This window comes from Bactrocera tryoni, chromosome 1 (assembly GCF_016617805.1).
Source record: "Bactrocera tryoni isolate S06 chromosome 1, CSIRO_BtryS06_freeze2, whole genome shotgun sequence".
NCBI lineage: Eukaryota > Metazoa > Arthropoda > Insecta > Diptera > Tephritidae > Bactrocera > Bactrocera tryoni.
This window is the reverse complement of record NC_052499.1, coordinates 59132995-59156539: the sequence shown is the minus strand read 5'-3', so window position 1 is coordinate 59156539 and position 23545 is coordinate 59132995. Positions and strand designations below refer to the sequence as shown.

Here is a 23545-nt window from a genome sequence, read left to right as displayed (position 1 = left end):
ATGTCCTGCCGTGTTCAAAAATACTTTAATTCCACGTTTGCTGCTCATATCTTACTGTTATGAGAAAATAAGTCCAATTGTTCGATTTATTAAGTATTAATTTAATACTTGTATACACAATTCGATGTATTTCCCGCATTGTTTGATTTGTTGGTTTTAAAGCCGACGTTTCCTTTTGATTAAAATACACAAATAAATTCATGAAAATCGCCGTCGAAAATAGTAAAAGCCGGCAGTCAAATGTGCGGGTGCCCGCACTTAACACGTCAAAACAGCAAGAAAAAAAGAAGAGACTTCAAAAACGAAAAGGCCGCTTGGTCAGTGACAATCTGTTGCCGGGTTAATTTTGAGTCGGGTAAAGCAACTGCCGACGCTTAACTGCCGGCCGTGTGAGTGGATAAATGAGAGATTTACAAGCGAACAACCAAAAAAGTGTCAAAAACTGTTGGCCAAAAAACATATGGCAATTATTCAGCACAATTGAAGATGAAGTGCGGTAAATGAACAGCATACCGCTTGAAATCGGCCAACAACAATAGCAACAACGAGGTGAACAACAATGCTGGCATGGTGGCAATAAATAATTGGATGAAGTAGTAATTGTGTTGAAAAGGCCGGTAACACCAGACAAAGATACAAATATTCATACAATCATACACACACATACACACCCACACACATATAAATATGTAGAGTAATGTGTACCTCACTCAAACATAAGCCGTTATAAGCAAATATTTATATATGAATTCTACCCACCTTATGTCACTATCCTCCGCTTTCCGCAGCACCGTTTATTCTGTCCGATGCAAGACTACCGCGGACCGGTTCAGTGAACGGTTCGTGCGATTTGTTTGGCAGTCATCAGCGCTACCGCCGACGCCGTCGTAATCCTGCACTCTCTTTTCAACCCAGCCACCAACCTTGCGGTACTTCATTTCTTTTTGCAGTGCAACCGCTTCCATTTCATATTCAGCTTTTTGCACCCGACTCCTTGATTTGTTTCACTTTTTGCTGTTGTTGTAACAAACAATTTTTCGGTGATAAAATATTTAAATTTAATTAAGGGCAACGGACAATACCAGCGCAACACACACACTCACATGTATATATATTCAGGGGTGGAGTATTAGGGAAGGAGAGGAGTTTGTGTGGCGGACAGGGTGCTGCCTTGAAAGGCAGGGCTGTGAGTACAGCTTGTATGAAATGCTGAGATGAATTACACCCGCACCACCTGTAGTGCAGCTATCACCACTCACCACCTTCAGGTCCTTGTGTGTGCTTGTTTTCTTGTTGCCTTTTGTCTGCGCTGAATTTACGGTCAGTTTTGCGATTTGCTTTCATTACTTTTGTTTTACAAAATATTGTTTCACTCTCTAGTACACCTTCCTTGTTTGTGTTTAATTTTAAAGGGTTGTCATTTTTTATTTTGATCAAAGCATATCCACCGTAAATTCCTGTTTATAGAAAATTCTGTTTGTTGAATTTTGCTTAAACTATGCGATATTTGGTATTCTCTCTGCTATTTTAATATAAATATTTGGATTTTGGTTGGTGACAAATTGCGCTGAAGGATCAAGGGTTTCTGGTAGATTTAAAGGATACCAAATAAAATGCGAAAATAATAGTTTTAGAAATACAAAGGAATAAACATTAAAAAATACCTCAAAAAATATTTGTTAAAATAAAAATTAATTTCGTAAATGGGATTTTCTTATAGAATTTAAAGGGTTATAGGGTAAAAGGTATCGATACATTATTATTACAAATTGTTATAAGTCGCGCCGAAAAAAGTAATAGAATACAATACATAATACTCATTACTGCAACTCGGAAAGAAAATATGTAATAAAACTTATTCTTCTTAGGAATTAATTACTTTGTAATCGTTTCTCAGTTATGCACTTTGCCTTAGGATTGCTCTCCTGATTTTAACCTGAAAGCGTGAATCGTTTAAGCCAAGTGCACGAATAATCTACGTGATTAATAAAGTGATGATTATTAAAGGTTATATGTGAATTTTGAGATATATAAAATTGAGAAAGAGATGAAATGGGATGCTCAAAGGGGTATGGATATGGAGAAGTTGAAGGGTAATCTTATTACAAATATATTATAACTGATGTTAGAAAAACACCTCTCTCAATTTTATTACAATTTCTCACGCATTTGCCGATATATACGGTATAAAATCAACTGCACTTTCGAGAATCATTCTATTAGGTATATGGGAGCTAAAGAAATTGTTGATCTGATTCAAGCCATTTTAATATACAGGCATTTCTTTATTAGGAATGAATTCTCTACGAATTTCTATAATATATCTCGCAAATTGACCGATATTTTCCATAAAAAGTTCGCAATTGGAAATCTGATTCACATTTTCGGTATCTGGGGCTTTAAATAGTTTAGGCCCAATTTGGTAATTTTCGGTCATAAGGTGCCCCAATTAAAGTGCATTAATCGGGCAAATATTTCTTTCGATATATTCATTTGTGCCTAATTTGCGTTTTGGAAAGTAAAATATTGAGAGAAATTTAAAATTGTGTTAGAAAAGTGGTATGGCTTTAGTCCAATATATACTATGTTTTCGCTATAGAACAGAGGAAAGTCAAGATGACATTTATACCGTATAGTCAATATCGTTCTATCAGGTCCTGAGATATGATGTTTCAAAGAAAATATACCCAACGCAAATTTTTAGCCCCGCTTCCTATAAAGTTCTCTTGTATCAACCCAGGAGTAAAATTTAATGCCTCTTAAGTATTTGTTTATTGATTTTTTTCGCTTTTAACGAAACCCTTAAATGAGGTCGATTAGGGTGCTTAAGTAATTTGTCCTGAAGGAAAATGGATGTTGTGCCCTAAGTGGCTTAGTGTACATATATTAAATATCTTACAGGGCGGTGTCATTTTTTTTTGTTTGCTCACAGTTGGCCTGCTACTGCGAACCCCATGCGTCAAATTAACAAGTTTTCATTAAGAAGCGTTTTGTGAGCACGGCAATGGTCCGACTACATCCCTTTACGAACTAGTTAGCACTCATTAGTTTTTGTGTACCAAGTTTCATTATGATATCTTAATTTTCGCTTGCAAAGACGATCATCATCTCGATCATTTGTTTATATGTTAGTTTTAGGTGTAACAAGTATCCGTTATGTAATACGATCCACCAACATGTTGCAAGAGAAAAATGAATTTGATCAAAAGCATGTTGGCTAAGGAGATATCGAGTCCCAATGCAGGCCTTATGTTTTATCATTTATTTATTTAAATGTGTTTTGCTGAAAATGAATATAAAAATATTCCAAATCTGTGTTGTTGCCGACTCACAAAACACTTTGCTGTGCAGTCTGTAGAAAAAAATTTTATATCGAAAATACAATTGATCGTAATTGACAGCCTTTCTATAAAGGCACAAGAAAAGTATTGCAAATGATCTTGAAGAGCTTGAAGAACTGAGGATTCTCGGAAGATGAAAGTTAAGGCGATCTTTACTTCTTTTAATGAATATTCGATATCCTACTTTAGATTAAGTTTTTTGACTTCCTCAGAAGTAAGTACCCAACAAGTATCCATCTCTTCTTCCAATAACTAATATTCTGCAATTTACTCTATCCGATGTAAATGAGGACTCGTTAGACTCTTTTGCTATTTTTTAACTCTATTTTTCCAGATAGTGTTATTGTATTACTATGAGGCATGATTCTGCTAGCCAATACTAAGTGCAAAGCTCCCTTTATAACTTCATAACTTTACAATAATTGACGGTACCGATGCACCCATGCTGAACAAATTCTCAATAATTTTACCAGCATGAACAGAGGGGAAGGGAGGGAGAAGAAGGGATAAAAGTTACTCTTCACTATTACATGTTTTATCTTTTTACCAGTAGTAAAAAAATGTTATTAAAATTTTAGGTCGAGCTTATGGATATGATCTGATTCTGATCGAAAAATTTTACCTGTTTCGTTGTGAAATCTACTTATATTGATGAAAATGAACCGTAAGAAGCTTGGATGTATTTTACTCCCTTTTTACATAAAATATTGATGCTTTACTGTGGTTATTAGAATTAATTTGAATAAAAATGCATTTTATGCAGAGCAATTTTTTCTTGGAAAAAATATCGGCCAGTGTTTTCTATACAATATTTACCACGATATTTAATTTAAATATTTTAACTAAATAGCACATTTGTAGCCCCACTTGATTGCAATCGGAGCAGCTGTTGTTCTTTCCTTTCCGAACCTTTTTTGATGGTCAACTCTACTCTTATGAGTTCTGACTGATTTCTATGTTCTGTATTTAACTCTTGACTTGAAGCGAGGTTGTACTCGTTCATACTCTCACATTGCTTAGTCCATTAAATACCATTGCCATTATTTGCCGTAAAATTTTTATTTAAAATATAATAATTTCGGTGGACGAACAAAATTTCGCACAACTCAATAGGCGAAAAATTGTTTGACGCAAACTATTTTATATGAGTACTAAAGCATTTGCCGGCTTCTCTCTTGCATTACAGAAAAGCATTGAAAACATTGTGGTAGAAGTTTGCTAAGTAAACAATTTACGATGTGGTAAAAATTTTGAAACAGCCTATCGGGAATCTGTCGCAACACATATACATATATGCATATATACGCATATGACACCGCAGCCTTACACATATGTACATATGTATGTGTTTTTTTTTTATTGCTTTCAAGCGAATTTCCTTCCTACACCACTTGACTGTCTCTGCCGACAGATTTCCTAACTTTTGTTTACCGAAGTTTTCATTTGTGTGCTGTTTGTTATTCAATACACCCACACATGTCTGCATACATACACACAACACGCCATACGCGCGCTTGTTGCATTGAAACTATGTAGTCTCCGATACACATGCTTGAGTTGTGGCAGCTTGATTGGCAGCCGAGTTATATTCAACGCCGAATAGAAAGCGGAAGGGTGCGGAAAGGGGTTAGCGCAAATTTGCAACAAGCCTCAAAACAAGTTGAAATCTGGCCGAATATGCCGACGAATTGTTTCAACCAGTGTTGTACAATTGCATTGCGGCTAGTTGCGGAGCGTTTATTCCTGCTGCTGCTGCTGCTCTTGTTGTTGTTGCGTTTGCCGTCGTTGTTGTTGTTAATTTCATAGTTATTGCGTTGATTGTTGTTTTTGTGATTGCAGTTGCTTGTCATGAAATGTTGCTCGCTGTTGCACGACGAATTGCGTTGCCAACGATTGCGTCCCAAAGCGTCTTGCCGCAATTGCTGGCTTTCTTTACATTTGCTGTTGTTGTTGCTGTTGCTGTTCCTTTTGCTCTGTTTTAAATGGAAATGGCCTTTTTTCCTGGCTTGTTTTTGTTTACTTGCTTTCTTTTAGTTTTTGCGGTGACGCAAAGTGTATTTGGGCTGACTGCTGGTATGCCTGTGTGTGCGTGTGTTGGTATGTGAGGGGCACATCATCGTAGGTACTTTAAATTAAAATTCACTCAACTGAAAAATTGGTTTCTTGTTTCTTGATAAACTTTTCAATGAACTTACTTCACCACTGAATCTTTCAACAATACGATGACACCAACAACAAAAATAATATGCATTGTTCGCTTTTTTGTTGGATCTTTTGTTGAATATATACACATACCTATACGCATACGTACTTACGAATATTTAATAAAAATTATCTAAACTTTATAATATTATTTTGATTATTATTTGGTGGTACACATAAGCTATCTTTGAATTGGATTTTTTAATTACTGTTCTGAGGATGCGATTAAGGGTGGAAGGTTAGTTATTGTTGATTAATATTGCAGGACACTACAGTTCCGATGATTTCCGAATCGGAAAACTCGTTCAACGCACATTTATTTTCTGAATAATAGTACTTCCTGCTTGGGTCAAGTACCTAATATAAAGATTTTCGAACTTCCGCTTGGTTTTATATGTCGCTCAATATGTAAGTTTTATAAGAGATAATATGGAACTTTTATAAGAAATTCAAATTTCCGGTTTTTATTAGCAAAGCTAAATATTATATATATAAACCCATAACATAATGCTGAAAATGTATGAATACGCTCTAAAAAAAGTATGAAATTGTAAATACAAGGTGTGTTCCAAAGAAAATAGGACTTAAAAAAATAACAGAATAAATGGTTTTCTCGGCAAGATCAATATATTTTATTCAAAATAGTCTCCTTCTGCTTCAATACAACTTTTTGCACGGTCCAAAAGCATGTCGAACAAGTGTTTTAGCTGGTTGTCCGGTATGGCCGCCAGTATGCTGGTGCAAACCTTTTAAATGGCCTCTACATCTGCATAACGCTTTTCTTTCATGGGAAAATGCATTTTTCCGAAAAGGAAGAAGTCGCACGATGCCATATCAGGTAAATACGGAGAGTGGTTAATGGTTAAAATGTGATTTTTGGTCAAATAATCGGTCACAAGCGTCGATCGATGAGAGCAATTATTGGTCGTCAGTCAATTTGAGCGGAGCAAACCGTGCACACACCTTTCGTAAGCCCAAATGTTGGGTCGAAATGCGATATATCGATGTTTTGGAGATGTTCAAATCCATTTCCAAGAATTTCATTTTAGTGATGATTTCGGCTAATTTTTGATGAATTCACGCACAGTTTCGATGGAATTCCCGGTGATCACGGATTTTGATTGGCCCACATGTTGATCGTCATTTATGTCCTCACGACCACTTTGAAAACGTTGAAACCATTCGTGCACTCTGCTACAGATAAGCAGGATCAATTGAAACGTTTCGGCAAAAGTTTTACCAATTTGGAACAAAATTTAATGTTGGTTCTTTGTTCGAAGCTCATTTTTGCACAGATAACACAAGCATACTGACACTTAAAACGAAAGTGAAGTTATCCAAGCAATGAAATGTCGTGAAATTCCCACTGAACAATTGATAAAGATAGCAGATTCTAACGCATCAGTCGTCATATAGATGGCGCCACCAGGGCTAGATTCAATAAGTCCTGTTTACCTTGGAACGCACCTTATGAAACGCAAAATATTTAAGTATTCTTAAATAGGGCAGGATTTAACCCCTAGTTGACCAAGCTCAGGAAAAATTAGTATGTTTAATTTATTTTTGAATTATGGCATTCATATGAGTATTTTCTTAACAAAAAAAGAAAACTATAAATTTCAAAGATACCGTAGTTTACAAAAAGAATATGGTACTTTGAACTACAGTTTCTTATTTTCATAGTAGCCTTCTAATGCGGTTTGAACTGAAGCTTTTTTATGCTGCACATCTTACATCTTCCTCGGCTTTCAACAAATATTGGCCAATGTATTCCCAAGCCGAACATCAGTTGCAACCGACGCACCCTTACCACAACGTTTTTTGCTTGATTGTGTTGCCGTCTTATTCAAGCTTTGTTTATTGGCACCAATATCCTTTTGCATCATTAGACCTTGAGCAACGGACCGTCTATATTCCAGAAAAGTGATTTTTTCATGTGTTGGACAGTATACGACATAATAATTAAGGAAAGTTATTTCCAAAAGCCCCCATAACAATCTATGCCACCATTTTTGGAATCGCCTCCCTATGCTTATGCCCGCCTATGGCGATTGATATGCATGGTCTGCTCCGCCCATGAATGAGTTTTAATTTTTTCAATCGCTTCCCTTTACTGTATTTTTCTTAGTGCCATGAAAAATAGACACCATAATATTGTTTTATTATCTCTCCGTTTGTAAACAATTCGTTCTTGATCGTGAATCAAACTCGCCTCCTTTAATTTGCTTGTCTGGTTTCCTTTCGAAGTTAAAGTAATTATCAAAGTACACATACTTGTTATTGCCCCACTCATCTCCTATGCTTCTTCATTTTAATTTTTTGCTTGATATTTTTGTAACTTTTTAATATAATCATATTGAGCCGACAAACACCACAATTTATAATCACGCTTAATTGATTTCATGGGGCGATATTGTTTGATGGAGCTTCTGCTCTTGAAAATAACCACTGATTCCATAATTTCTTGGCTCCGTGTTACACATGCTGAAAGCGTTTGTTCAGAGCATCAATCATAGGGCGTATTTTGAATAGCCGATCTTTATTATTTTCCGAGATTTTTGAATTATCGTTAACATGGAAAAATCTTAGTATTGAGTCGAAGCTATTACGGGAAATTGTTTTGAATATTATGAGTACAGCTAACTCTTCACTCGTGCTCCTGTAGTGTTTAATTCATTATCTATGATTTTTCTAAAATTAAAGCAACTTCATCTTTCTTCAAAGATTTGCCATAAGAACGATCAATGATTGTATTTATTTGCCCAGCGGCACAAGTCTTTAAGAGAAAACCGATCGTTACCGTCAGACAAAGAAGATAGATATTTCCTACTTTATTATTTATTGTTTTAATAATGCACGAAACTAATACCTTATTTTCAATTTGAAGAAAAATATTGAAAACTTTGCTGGAAATAATTTCAAGAAAACGGGTCTTTTAATTTGTTACTGCACTGTAGCAAACGTCAACTTGCAATGAGCACGTGGAGCGAAAACATAATGCATATACCAAAAAGTGAAGTAATACAAACTTTTTAGATTGTATTGTAGAGTACCGGTAGTCCGCAAGCTATAAAAAATTCTTCCATTCCGTTTAACTGAGCAAAACGTTTGATGTTACTTCCAAGTACTGTAAGACGACAATGGGTTAAATATGATAATAAATTTTGTATTTGGGAGTGGCCTCTTATTACTCGTGCTTTGAGCAGGGATCGAATCGGAAATGTTTGCTGCACTTACTGCAGAACATCCAAAATGTTTCATGCCTTTTAATCCTTCAACAGATGTATGTACATATACTGCTTACCTCCATTTCGAGTGGACTTAAAGTTACTGCGCTAAGAGACCCACATTTGATCCACAAACCTACTTCATCTTCGCACTTATTAAAATAAAGAAAAAAACTAGTTTATATGTATGTGTGTATGCTATTGAAGGTATATCTATTGGTGTTTTACTCAATAGTTTTTGATTTAAAAAAAGAAAACGGTATTCTATAATTTTGTATACCCAAAACTGAGAGGGATGAGGTGATATGATCGCGGCAACGTGTAACAAATCACTGTCTTTATCGAATGTCTGTGATACCTCAATTGTCTGTCATTTTATTCTTATTTGTGTGAGGAATCTGATGACGTGATTTATGTGATATTATTGTGGTTGGTGTACTTGTCTGTGGATGTTGATGTAGGTACTATAGAGAGTAGTGCATAATGTGAATTGTGAGTGGTGATATTGTGAGTGATGTGAAGGTTTATGAAAATTCCTTAAACTTGGTTGCTATGATATTCTTATCTTCCTTAAATATAATATAATTGTCAAATATCTCCCTTCCGTTTTTTGCTCTCTATTTAAAGATTTATAAACATACATTTATCGGATAAAACCTCCCATTCGAGCTCCTGTAGCTTACGACGAGTCATCAACGAAGTTCTGGACGCTTCTGGTCGATCGCCTGCTTCAAGCGCTCCAGTTTTTCGCAGTAGGTGGTAAAATTAAGCCTCTGGCCATATGGGAGCAGCTCATAGTGGATGATTCCCTTCCAATCCTACCAACCACACAGCAAAATCTTCCTGACCGTCAGGCCCGGCTTTGCCACTGTTTGGAATGATTCACCGGCCTTCGACCACTACCGTTTTCACTTGATATTGTCGTATGTGATCCATTTTTCGTCGCCAGTCAATATCCGCTTCAAAAATGGGTCCAGTTCATTCCGCTTCAGCAGTATATCGCAGGCGTTGATTCGGTCCAGAAAGTTTTTTTGCGTCAAATCATGCGGCACCCAAACATCAAGCTTTTTTGTGTATCCTGCCTTCTGCAAAATGGTTTAAAATGGTTTGGTGACTAACTCCCATCTTGTGGGCGATGTCACGAGATGCCACATGCCGGTCTAACTCGAGGTTTTCCATTATTTGATCGGTATTCGTCGTCACAGGTCTTCCGGCGACTGGCTTATCCATGGTGTCGTTTTTACCTGGCCTGAGTCGTCGAAACCATTCCTCCGCGGTTCGAAGTAATAGAGTACGATCCCTCAAAACACCGTCAATCTCACGGAACGTTTCTTTAGCGGATTTGCCTTTAACGAAGGAAAACTTTAAAATAACGCCAATTTCGGCGTTAGTGAACTCCATGTTTACACGTCTATAACTGTTGAACGTAATATCCAAACTAATCATAACGCAGTTTTGTAGGTTATGTCAAGACCTCTCAAAGATGTATAGTATTACCAGATACGAGCTTTGTAGCGCTTTAAACATAGTACATATTCAAAAGACAAAAAGGCGGAAGGGAGATATTTGACAACCTATCTGAACCTTATGTACTTTATCACTATCACTATTACTATCACAACCTTATGTACTTTAAATCGATTTTTGTTTGTGTGTTTTTGTCTTTTTTCTCTAAAATACACATTTTGTTCTTATTTAGGGCGTTCTTAGCAATATTTTCATATAAATTCTTACAACTTCTCATTTTTTAAGTTTTCGCAATTCGCTCACCGACGGTTTTGACAAAAATTCTCAATTTTGTGGTTTTAATGATTTCGTAATTAGTACACTCTTTTAGTCACTGTGATGTGATGATGTAGTGACAATATGATGTGATATTCTGAAAATACGAGTACAAGTTATGCTAACAAATCAACCATTGCGTTTGTTTTTTTTTCAGGATAAAATAAGAAATAACTGGTGAATTATTGCTTCAAAATAGCTGCCCCAAACCTGAACGAAGCGAGCCACCTTGGTGGCATGCAGCTGGTGGGCTTGGTACCTTGCGCGCTGCAATGCTGGCACGGGCCAAAGGCGCCAAAGCAGTCCACTGCAACGAGTGGAGCGCGGGCCACTCCTTATGCACAGCCAACCACACTTAATGGCAACACTAACAATAACACCAGCATTAATACAACAAATGCCAGCAAGCAAACGATATGCGCGCAGTGCCACGAAAAGCAACAACAACAACAGCGTGCAGTTTTGCATGCGCAGGCGCACTACCAGCCGCAAGCGCCGACACTTCAGGTGCAGCCACAACAACAACAACAGGTGCACATGCATTCATCATGTCAACCAATTAATTGCGTTGCGACGCTAGCTGCACCAAATCCCCATACTAACTGTTTTGGCGGACACTGTGCTGCCACAACAGTAGGCAACAACACTGCGATGCCAACGGCTATGCTTACTATGCCCACTTCGTTTACAGTGCCACCCCCGCCAACACCGCCACAGCCACCAACAATGTTAAACGCGGCGCAACTACCGATGAATGCGTTTATGCCAAGCAATATCACAGCATCGCAGCCCGTAACCACAGCTACAGCAACGGCCACTTCAGCGCAAACGCCACACTACGCTTCCGCAAATTGGTTATGTGACAGCTACTCCACCAACATCACCGGTGCGCCTGTTACCACGTCCGCTTCAATGCTGACGAGCATGTGCCCCGCTGCAGCGTCTAATTCGAATGCGTCAATGAATAATCAAATGTTTTTATTACCGATTAGTTGTCAGCTGCCAAACGTTATGCAGCTACCGACAATGGCACCAACGGTGGCGCCCCTAGCTAATTCATCGGTTGGATTGCCTCCTTTAGTATCGGCTGCGCCGACATCAGCAGCAGGCTGTGCTGGCTCAGCACCTGCGGCGTCAATTCATATGCCACACACATGTCCGCATATGCAAAGCCCTGTCAGCAGTAATGCAATGCCAGCTGCACATTTACCTCACGCTAATTCTGCAGTCCCACGCATGCGCCCCCTTAGCGCCCCCAAAATAAAAGGCTTGACTGGCGTCTTCGCGGAGCGTTTGAGAAGAATGAAGCGCAAAGTGTTACCGCTGAAGAAAATTGCAGCTGCCGCCATTTCGACCTATCAAAAGGTGAGTTTCAAAAGGTTTACTGAATATTACGAGAAAAATACTCACATATCATTTGACTATTATCATGTAACACATGAAACTAAGTCCTTTTAATCTTAGTGCTTCCAACTAGTATATCTGCCGTTTTCATCTCTTAACACCAACTAATAACAGAAGAGATTGCTCCAATTTAACTATTAAATTTACGATCTTAGAAGATACTGCTTAATCAAACTAGTCAATAACAGTTCTGATTTCTTTTATCTCTCATTCTTTTCAATTTACTCCTTTCATGTTCTCTCAACTTTATATTTATGTATTGGAAAAAGAGAGCCAAGTCGTAGTTAAGGTACATCACTATTTCATTAAATAGTTCGGTAAAAAGACAAATTCTCATTCAGGTTTTTACCAAAGGTGCATTTATAAATTTGACAGTTTTCATCATCACTTTGGGAATTATATAATTTTAAGTGAAGCAACTCTTTATTGTGTTATTGTGAAAAAATTGGATAAAAAGAAATTTCGTGTATTCACAATATGTTTTTGGAAGGTACAAAATATAGTTGAAGCAAAAACTTGGCTTGCTCACAAGTTTAGACGTGATGAAACGAGCACCGAAGACACAAAAACGCAGTGGACGCACAAAAGAGTTGTTACGGACAAAAACATCAAAAGTCCACAAAATATGTTTAAGTGATCGTAAAGTGAAATTGTTCGAAATAGCAGGCACTCTACAGATATCAACTGTCCGTGTATATCATATTATTCACGTATACTTTGTTTGTGAGAAAGATCTGTGCAAAGTGGTTGCGGTGCGAGCTCACTTTTGTCCAAAACCAATGACTAGTTGATGATTTAGAGATGTTCAAGCGTAATATACCCGAGTTTTTGTCTCGACAATTAGAGACTAGACAATTTGAAGAACTAAATCGGCGAAAAACGACCGCATTTGAAAAAAATAAAGTGCTTTTTCATCAAGAAACTGCACCGTGTCACAAGTTAGTAAAAACGATGGCAAATATCCATAAATTGGGTCTCAAATTGCTTCCACATTCACCGTATTCTCCAGATCTGGACCGCAGTGATTATTTCCTGTTTTCAGACCTTGATAGAATGCTCGCTGAAAAGAAATTTTCGTCGAAAGAAGAGGTGATCGCAAAAACTAAGTCCTATTTTGAAGCAAGGGACAAATCGTACTATGAAAATGATACCGAAACTTGGACTGTCGTTATAATCAGTGTATCTCCTTTGAGGGGGACTTTTCAAATGACTTGTTACTTAAAATCTTTTCTAGGTACAACATCTCTTAGCCGCAGGTGGTCTTGAAGATAACCGTTTTATAAAACGTTTTGGATATCAAGGAAGTCATATTTCAAATGAAGGAAAACGAGTTTAGATGTTAATATTGCATTGTTTTCATGAAGAAATTTTTATTCCAACCAAAAAAATTGAGGTATACTACATAGAACCAACCTTACGAGATTATTTGTTCGACAGATATAGCTGGTCGTAGGAAAAATATTTTCCTATTAGCTTCAACGCATTTGTAGAGAAAAATATTTATGGATCCTGGTTGAAGTAGTTTAAAGTGTCAATATTTTCTAAGTGCAGCTTTATGGGTATTGTTCTGAGCTGTGATACTTTAATTACCAATAGCTCTTGTATAGTTGGAGACCTTAGAGTCAATATTAAGTAAAAGTGTGTGTGGAACTACCTATATATCATATATACTAGTCTTAAATCACAGCATTGTTATTTTCAAGGAAAAAAAACTAATTTGAAAAGATTTTCGAAGATTTTTTTTAGATAAAATATTACAATCGGAACGAATCTCTGAATATGAGTATGACTTTTGATAATAATATAATATTAAAAACTAACGTGACTATAATTGTGTTTATCTTTTACTATTGAAATTGAGGAAACAATAATAATATATCGAGATCGCTGTTTCTGCATCTCCATAACACCTGATTAATAAAACTGGATTAGTACAGTCTCAGTCACGAGGGTTGAAGGCGTTTGCTTAACTGCAACTACTTCAAAATTTTTAAAAATAATTTAAATTCTTAATTTTAAGTACCCATCATTTTATAATGTCAAAATATATTTAGAACAGTTTATAAATAACATAGCCAACCAACTTTTGCTTTTAAGAAACAACACCAATTTTGCAAAATACATTGTTTTCAACACAACTTGCCTTGTTCTCGCATAAGAAATTTATTGAAAATTCTACAAGTTTGCAATCTGCATAATTTGTTGCATGCAACGAGAGGTGTTTGTTATTAAATGGCACTGCAACACCTGCAGCATGTTCAACCATTTTTCGCAGCTACGATTTCCCATGTATATACATACTATGGCGACAAAGTCTAATATGAGTATACACGAGGGGGTTGGCCGGTTTGGAAAGCGAAAACAAGTTAATGCATATCCGAGTGAGATCATCAACACGATTTTTTACGTACACGTCGTCAAGTGCATGCCGGACATTTCAAAACGGTCAAGAGATGCTAATGCCAGGGGATAAACCGGTAAACCTACCAACACACATACATGTTTGTAGTTTTATAAATAACCCGTTGATACTATGCGCTGGACAGCAGCGAGCGGCCTGTTAGGCTGAGTGGCGCAAAGGTGTGGAAAACGCTTTGAGTATGCAAAGTGTCGGTGTTTTCTCCATCTTCTTCTTCTACTTTTTTGCTTAGCTACCTATGTCCAGTCTTGTTTACAATGACTTTTGCATTGCATATGATTGGCAGGCAGAAATGGCTGAGAGCCGTGTCCATTGTTGGCGCTAGAAATTTAGAAAGCCAACGGAAAGTGCATAGCGAAAGTGAAGGAAAGTGGAATAGCGAAAAGCGAGGATAAAAGCGGCAGAGCGATATGGTAGCTTGTAGGGATGGACCAAGTTCGGGCATCGTTGGCGATATATATCAAAGAGAAGTTAAGAAAAAAGTAACCTGAACTAACCATAGTAAATATACTGGTAGGTGCGTTTAAAAACATTTTTTTTTGTTATATTGTTATTTAATTTGGGGATGTCATTTATCTAAATATCTTGTCTAATAAACTAATAAAAAAATTGACAGAAAATAGACTTTAAATTTAGTGACTTTAAACAATGTTTTTGGAGATAAATAAGAAATAATAAGAGTTCACAGCAAAACTTCTTTGTCGAAGCAAAGCGAACTTTTCATCAGAATTCCACAGCTCAGAGAACTTTAGAAACGTCTCTCGGCTTGCAATTGTTTTCTAGGCATCGCATTGTCGATGGTTACATCGGCTTACACGAATTTAAGAAATACATGTTACAGCAGTTCTTAAAGACTTTTGATTTTTTCTCTCAAGGCCTGACCTAACTACTTCTCCTACGGTAACAAGTTTTTGAAATTTTATTTCAATAAATCTGTTTATGTGCAAAGATATACATTTTTTCACACCGAATCAGACGATAGACAGTAACAAGAGAAATTTTGCTAAATATAAAATCTACATGGTATAAAAAAAAAGGTTGTTAGACGACGAACATCGAAACCACAATTTTTTCTTAAAAATTGGTCTTATTAAATCCAATTCAAGGGTAGTTGTCGCAAATAGAAATATATATCTCTTCTAGTTAAATAGAACCGTAGTATTTGACATCGTCTCCTTATTTTCTTTGTACACCCTTTTAAGACAGAGCCGAAAGACGGTTTTCTCTGAAGATACTGATCGATTACATACAAGCCTACAATTCTTATGTTAAGTTCACATCACCTAAAGAGTTTACCTTATTCAGTCCAGTAAATATCATTAACTATGAACAAAGTTGAAATACCCAAACGTATAAAGTGTCGCAGTATAAAATACGGTAAAAATTCTTTTTAAAAGTTTTGTTTCAGGAAAATCGTTGCCCTTAAATTAAAAGCACAGCTTGGCACTTTTCTTGTGTCACTCTGCAATATTTTCTCATTTGCCAGCGAAAAGATACTTCCGAGAGCGCAGGGCCGAAAAAACGCTACAAGCTAGTACATAACGGCTACTAAAGTATGCTGTTGCTTCATCTAAGCAATGCATCAGTTACGGTACTCGTTTTCTTTTTTATTTGAGCATTTGATGTTGTTACTTGACTAACTGGCAGATTCATGTTGTGTTGTATTAATTCTGCTCGCAAAAGCATCTCTTCGCTTGTTGTTGTGCATAGCTGATAAGCATCCGTAACAGGTGAATGACAGGCAGCAACATAAAAATGTGAAAAAATTTTCGAAATGAACGTATCATTGTTGCTGAGAAAAGTCTTTAAGCGAACACACCAATTTTATGGATCCAAACTTAGCTGCTGGACATCTGTTCTCTTGTACATTTTGATGGAATTGAATGTATCTTTAAAGCGCCTCTCCAAGGAAAGAGAATAAAGACATGTCATTTGAGGCAAGCTAGAACCAACCAAATTGAAATGTTGGTCAGCATGACAAAGATGTTACGAATATAGAAACAGCAAACATATTTTAAAACACATTCAGAGGAGCCAACTCGCTTAATAACAATGTTTCTGAGAAAGTGAACGAGTAAATAAGCCGAAAATTTGAGCTGAATATTTTCCAAACGAAAGTGTGTAGTACTTTTGTTCACTTAACGGATGTATGTTTTACATGACACTGATCGAGATAGATATAGAGGTATATGTATATATATACTATAGTAGTATATATAGGGTAGTCGAAAAAGATATTTTGTCAATAGATGTCGTTGCAGTCGTATATATCCAGTGCTACCAATAACATTGTGTCATGCCATATGGTGTTGGAAAGGTGTGATTTTAAGCTTAATTTAACCAAAAAATTAAATTCGGGGAAGTTGAAAAAAGTTACAGCTGTTAAGTAAGTGAAATACAGAGAAAATAATCACGAAATTCTCTTTATTTTGAAATTTTTGTATAAAGGAAGACTGCCACGCAAGCCACCACTGAAATTTGTGAAGTTTACGGAGATGATGCTGTTCGTGTAGCACAACAATGGTTTGCTCGCTTTCATTCTGAAAATTTCAAAATTTCGATTTACACTCAAGAAAGTTGCACACTGATGGAATAATGTCTGTAGCGAAAAAGTGGCAAAAAAGTGGTAGAAAAAAAAATGGTATGTACATTTGTTTATTTATTTAATAGCAAAATATAAAAAAAAATAAGTTGAAGTTTGATTAGAAATACGAAAAGACTTTTTCGACAACCCAATATATGATCGCGATGACGAAACGAGTTCAAATCCGTGTGATTATCTGTCTGTTCGCGCAAGGTTTTCACACCGCAATATAGGAATGTGAGAAAAACTACACGACTTAAATTTATTCGAAATTAGTCAAGCGAGTCCCGAAATATGGGATTTAACCTAAAATATTTATTCATTGATTTATTGCACTTTTACCAGTTTTTAACAGTACCCTTATATGGGGAGTGGACGGGCTTATCTTCTGATTTCATTTATATTTACAGTGTCGATAGGGGGGCTAAATCGATTTGTTGTGAGCGAATTTGGCAATTGTAGCTACGTGGTTTAGAAGATATGTACATAAAACCAAATATAGGGCGATGTCACTCCCAGTTTTTAAAGTTACACACTTAGGTTCCAATCGTAGGGCATGCTTTCATCCGAACATATATGATAATGCATCACCTTTTCAGTTTGCAGTATTTGAATAGCTCGCCGGCAATTCACAGACCACCGCCGCTTTGTTGTTTTTCAGACGGGTAATTGCTATTCGAACTTTTTCATGATCAGGCAATAGAACGTCTGCTCCGTCGTCATTGATTGGGAAAGGAATAGCATGTATGATATACAAGTAGTTTGAAACATTACATGAAATTTTTGTAATAAAAGTATCAAATCTCGGAACTGTGTCCATAAAACTGAACTTAGCAAATATTGACTATAAACTACATCAACCAGGATCCATAAATTTTTTTTTTATACAAATGCTTTAAAGCTTATAGGAAAATGTTTTTCTTAGGGTCTGCTATCACTGTCGCTTAAGTAGTAGGTGTAATATTCATATCAAAACTCCTTCTCCTTTATTTGAATATTAGGGATCCAAAACGTTTTATAAAACGGTTATCAAAAAGACCATCTGCGCCTAAGAGATCTTTTACCTCGAAAAGATTTTAAGTAGCAAGACAATTGAAAAAGTTCCCATCAAGGATGATACACTGATTATACCGATCGGCCTGCTTTTCGCTATGATTTTTGTAGTACGCTTTGTCGTTTGATTCAAAATAAGCTTCAGGTTTGGCGATCACCTCTTCATTCGACGAAAGGTGCTTCCCAAAGTGCATCCTTTTAAGATCTGAGAACGGGTGATAGTCATTGGGGATCAGATATAGATAATATGGTGATTGCGGAAGCGATTTGAAGTCCAGTTTTTGCATTTTTGCCATCATTTTTACTGATTAGTGACACGGTGCATTGTCTTATTAATAAAGCGCTTTCTTTTTCTTCAAAAGCAGCCGTTTTCGGATATTTCGTCCTTCAATCTGTCCAATAATATTATGTAATAATCGATGTTGATGATCCTTTCTTTTTCAATATGGTCAATAGAAAATAACACATTCAAATTTATAACCTTGCCAGCCGTCTGTTTTGTTTTTTCACCCTTTGGAGCAGCTTTATTGATGAAATGAGCGTGTGGATGGTAGAACTATGTGTCCTCAATTGTCATATACCGACGCACAAACTCCGGCTTACTGCTCTTGAAAGTCTAAATTCATTTCTCCGAGTCATCAACTCGTCGTTTTGTGAGCTTGCGCGACACCCACATTGCGCAGAGCGTTCTCATACCAAAATATCCATGAATGATGTGATCTTCACGATCGGTTGATATCTGTACAACTTTACTTGACGATTATCCAAAGTTTTTTTTTAGACTTTTTTGATGTTGTCGTCGGTAAAAACCAATTTTAGGTATCCAACGCGTTCAGCGTCTTCGGGGCCCTTTACACCACATACAAACTTGGTACAAAAATTCTTGATGATTCATTTTCCTAGAGCAGAATCCGGATACTCGTGATCGTGCCACTTTTGCTTGAACAGTATTTTTGATGGGTAAAAATACTGTTCAAGCAATATTTTAGCAACACGCGAAATTCTATTCATTTTTTCTCAATTACAAAAGTTGCTTCACTCAAAGTGATAGTGAAGCAAGTTTTGTCGAATTTCGCGTTCATCATAACTAGTCAGTCGACTGCTGTAAAATTTATGCACGCGCATTTTGAAGGTTAGGTCTAGGAAGCCATCTATATGTCAAGTCTGGAAGGTGTCGATTGACATGTTATTGTGGGCAAGTCGTGACGGGTAGCTTTCTATTTAGTTTCGAGCGAAGAATATTAGAAAACTAAAATGGAACTCTGTTGTAATTATGTAACATAACACAGAATTAAACTTAAACTTAGCTTTATTGTGTCTGTTAAAAAGGAAAAAAGTTTGTTGCTACAAAGCGCTACACGCGAGTTCCATAAACGAAACTGCTTATATTTGCGCACATAATACTCACTTTTATATTTGCAACCTTATGAGGTCATGTGTTTACCCACTACGTCTCTAAACGCACACACTCGTATATACATACATACATGTAGCCGTATCACTTTATAAGCCAATACTCAGCATTTTTGATATGAAATACTTGACTGCTTCGGTGATGCTTCATAATGGCATCCTCTATTATTTGTAAGTGCATACAAAATCTGCTACTACTTTTTACTACTTTAATATTACCTATAAATGTATGCATTATGTGAGACGGCGCTCTTGTCGTTGTTATTGTTATGACTACTTTCAACTATTCGAATATGAGGGTTTTACTACGTATATACATACAAATGTGTGCATGTGAGTGTATGTGGCATAAACAGTGTTGTAAAGTTTAACTATAATACACATGAATTGCTCGGTGTTTGTTGTAGTTGTTGATGTTGTTGTTACGTTTTACTTTTGTGAATGTTGTACGAGAAAATAAAGATGCAATTTGAAATAGAGATGAAACTCATTCACTCACTTGACCATTAACTCGTTGCGCTCGAGTGTACACGGATAAGCAAAATAGAAGCATGTGTGGGCTTCACACACACACAAATACACGTATTTATAACGGTTCTTATAATAACACATGCAAACAGCGCACTTATGCTGTAACCGGTCGGCGAGTGTGCGCTCAAGTCCATTATAACAATAAGAAAGCCCACACACACACACCTCATCGACACACGCACACATACAAGCATAAAGTAAGGATTTTGTAAATATGGCTTTGGGTGTTTTTAGAAGCTACGTCCATTGGAACTGCCCAATACATTCAGCAGCACTAAAGGACAACAAAATAAACGGTTTTTATGATGTCATGTGTGCTTAGTGCACAAACGGGGGGCAGCGGTAGGGGGCTGACCACAAGAAAAACAACCGCATTGTTATGTTATGAGCACTTTCCTAAGTACAAGCGACTTCTCGGTGTGAGTATACTCACATATCCGGTAGTGAAGCGCATATAAGTGATGTGCAGTTTGTCGGTCGGTTAGTCACAATAACCGTTCCTTATGCAAACGCACACATGCACGCTGTCTGAAATATAGTTCCTCTCTACTCTTATTTGCAGTGTGAGGCTACATAGCCTTTCTGCATGTGTTTCTGACGTGGTATTCTTTAAATGCGTTCTCCCCTTTCGGGTTGTCTTCGAATTCATAGATGGTACGGGTTGATCTGTTTTTGTTATTTTTGTAAATAATGTTTGCGGTTAGCACTGTTATTTGTTTGTCGTGCTTTTTGGCTCTAGAATCGCTTTGGAGAAAGACATCTCACACAAACCCTGTAGGAAATCTTTCAAATGAGTATAAATTGACTTAGGTGTCAATTTCATGTGACCCTTCGTCCCATACAACGTCGATTTTGTCGATTTTAGAAGTGCTCGTCATCTTTCCAAAATGATCTGTGAACGGGAATTTTTCAATATTAACTATATCAATGTAAACATTGCAGTCTACTACGCGCTCAGCCGATTGGGGGCAAATTTGATCATGAATAGACACAAATTTATAGGTTGAACGAACCCATTAGCTTTATAGCAAAACATATTTTAGGCTAATCACATTTTAGCTTTATCTATACCGATTTCATAATTCAATGTAGAAACAATATCATAATAATCAACATAGTTTTGGCTCAACATATACTCCATGTCTACTTTTGCATCCCACCGAAATTCGCTCCAGTTTCGTGAGCTATTATCGGATGTTTTCTCTCATGTTAATGTTTTCTTACCTATTAGAAAGCTAATAAACTTGGCAAAAGAAAAGGATACCAACTTAAAAATTATTTCATTCATGTGAGAAAGAATGAGATAAATTAACAGGTGAAAAATATTAAGCGATTCCGCATAAGAGTGGTTGTAAAAAACTCTATTCTTATGATCGTTGCACCGATGTAAATATATTATATATTACAAAACTACAGATAGCTACACCAATGGGTTCAGTCGTTTTTTTTTCATAAAGACTAGGCAGAATGCAGGGTCTTCAGCTACAAATAAGTATGGGAGATTTATAGGAGAACGTCGTTCATACAAAAAATGCAAATCTTTAAGTACGAGTCTATCATTGACACGTCCCATATTCAAAACATTACCAAATATCTTTTGAGCTGATCCAAAATGAACGTTGCTATCTCCGTGTTAGCAATACGACATTTTCAAGAACTGCATCTATAGCGACTTGCACGAAGCTGCAATGACCTCCACTTGATGCTTTGTGCCACTTAAATACTTATGTATGTTCGTGATAAAGTAGACTCCTCAAAACACATGTAGAACATTTTCAACGATCCCGTAGCCGTGTTTTTTTGTTTTTTTGAAAACACCAAATTTCCAGCAAAATCGTTGTTTAATTTGTTATTTCATCCTAAAAGTCATCAGACAAAGTCGCAATCAAGCAGCTGCAAAGCACACAATAATTGACGTAAAGAGATCAAAGTCCACACGAACATTAATAAAGATGGTACCAAAATCAAAAACAAAAAAATATATATCGATACGGCTTGCGCGTGCTGTTTGTATGGACCAGTTCGAGTCAAGTCGGGATTTGGCTGTCTATAATGCATATACGCACGCTACGCTACTTATTTACCTAAATCATTTTTGAGCGTTTTCTTCAAAGATTAAATCGGCTTGAAGGTAGTTTTCTGCCTTGGATAGTGATGATATTGACGTTTTGCAAAATTTTCCAAAAATTTAAAATTTTTTACAATCCAACAATCAGCAATTGGTTTTTGCTTTGATGAGAGGAGTTGAACGAGTTGACTTTTATATAGAAGGCATATTTTAAAATTCCACAAAAAAAGTACATATATATTAATTAGACTACTATATTTTAATCTCAACACCCTTGAGAACTTCAATTATTTTGCTCGTTATATCCAGGTAGTACAATTGGATATTGGATTTGAAACCTGAATATGAAATAGTACCCTAGCACACGTTTAGTAATATTTTATTTCCATTAAACACTTATGAGAACGAATTATTGGAAATAATAATTATTAATCCAATAAATGTAGTAAAAATAGTAAAATTCATTGATGCAATTAAATCCCTACCGGGTACTCTGGTTATTTTATACATATTCATATTTAGTTAGATGTATTAGCACACAAAAAGGTTTCATTTTCATGAAAGATTTAGTATTCAAATGTGCAGAAAAAGTTTCATTTCTTCCGCTTTTGCACTTTTTGTATTTACATTTGTTGGCTTAGATAAATAAAACTACTTAAGCAGATGTGAATGTAGTCATCATAACACAAAACAAACCCCCACGCGCACTCGTAAAGTTAAAAAATTAAACGTTTTTTCTATAAGGTGTAAGTTAGATTTTATTTATTTTTTTCGTATAGTCAAAGTTTCGTGCTAAAGTCGACAAATAGATGCTGAGTGTTGAAAGTTCTACGGAATAATTACAACGACAGCCAGTTCTTCGGTACCGAAACTGATCCGAATTTTATACGACCAAAGCTGCCATTTTGGCGATATAACCGTGCAACTTATCGACATTAGTTATTTCAGGTACAATTCTCTGTTGATAAAGTGTGCCGATTGGGGTGTAAAATTTTTCATAACATGTTGCTAAATGAAGAAATCTATATTTAAATTCACTAATCAACTTTCTAGTAGTTTGCTGTATATTTTATTTCTAAGCGGTAGGCATGTTTCACTCCAATCATAATTTGTAATAGACTTGATGTCTACATTGGTTTCAAGTCTGTATCCTTGAATGTATTAACTGCTCAGTAAGCTTTGTTATTTTTCAGCTGCTCGAGCTTCCTTACAATTGGTATCTGAACTATGTATATACAGAATATGGAGCTTACGGTGCCTGTGGTAATTTTCAAGCACTCCATATTAATTTCATGGCAAGCGCTTGATGAAACCTTCAATTAAATTGCGATAACTTGAGTAAAGATAGAAATATCTTTATAAAAGTTTGAACATGCCTTCTCCATTACTAAAAGAAAATTGGTATTGCACTTCCAAGCCATGCCCACAAAATATCGTTAATTAGAGTCACAATCACCATATAAATCTTTAACTGGATACAGGGGATCATACATAGTAAGAAGGAACATTTGCGCTTTGCTC

General features: G+C 36.3%; 1 protein-coding gene across 1 annotated transcript in view; it reads left to right on the top strand.

Annotated features, from left to right (window-relative positions):
* The window catches only part of LOC120773468 (mucin-2-like), a 64650-nt gene that overhangs the window by 5391 nt on the left and 35714 nt on the right, over positions 1-23545 (top strand). The window contains exon 2 of the mRNA XM_040102427.1: positions 10710-11917. Coding sequence (XP_039958361.1) covers positions 10790-11917 — 1128 coding nt within the window. The 5' untranslated portion in view covers positions 10710-10789. The remainder of the gene's footprint in view (positions 1-10709; positions 11918-23545) is intronic.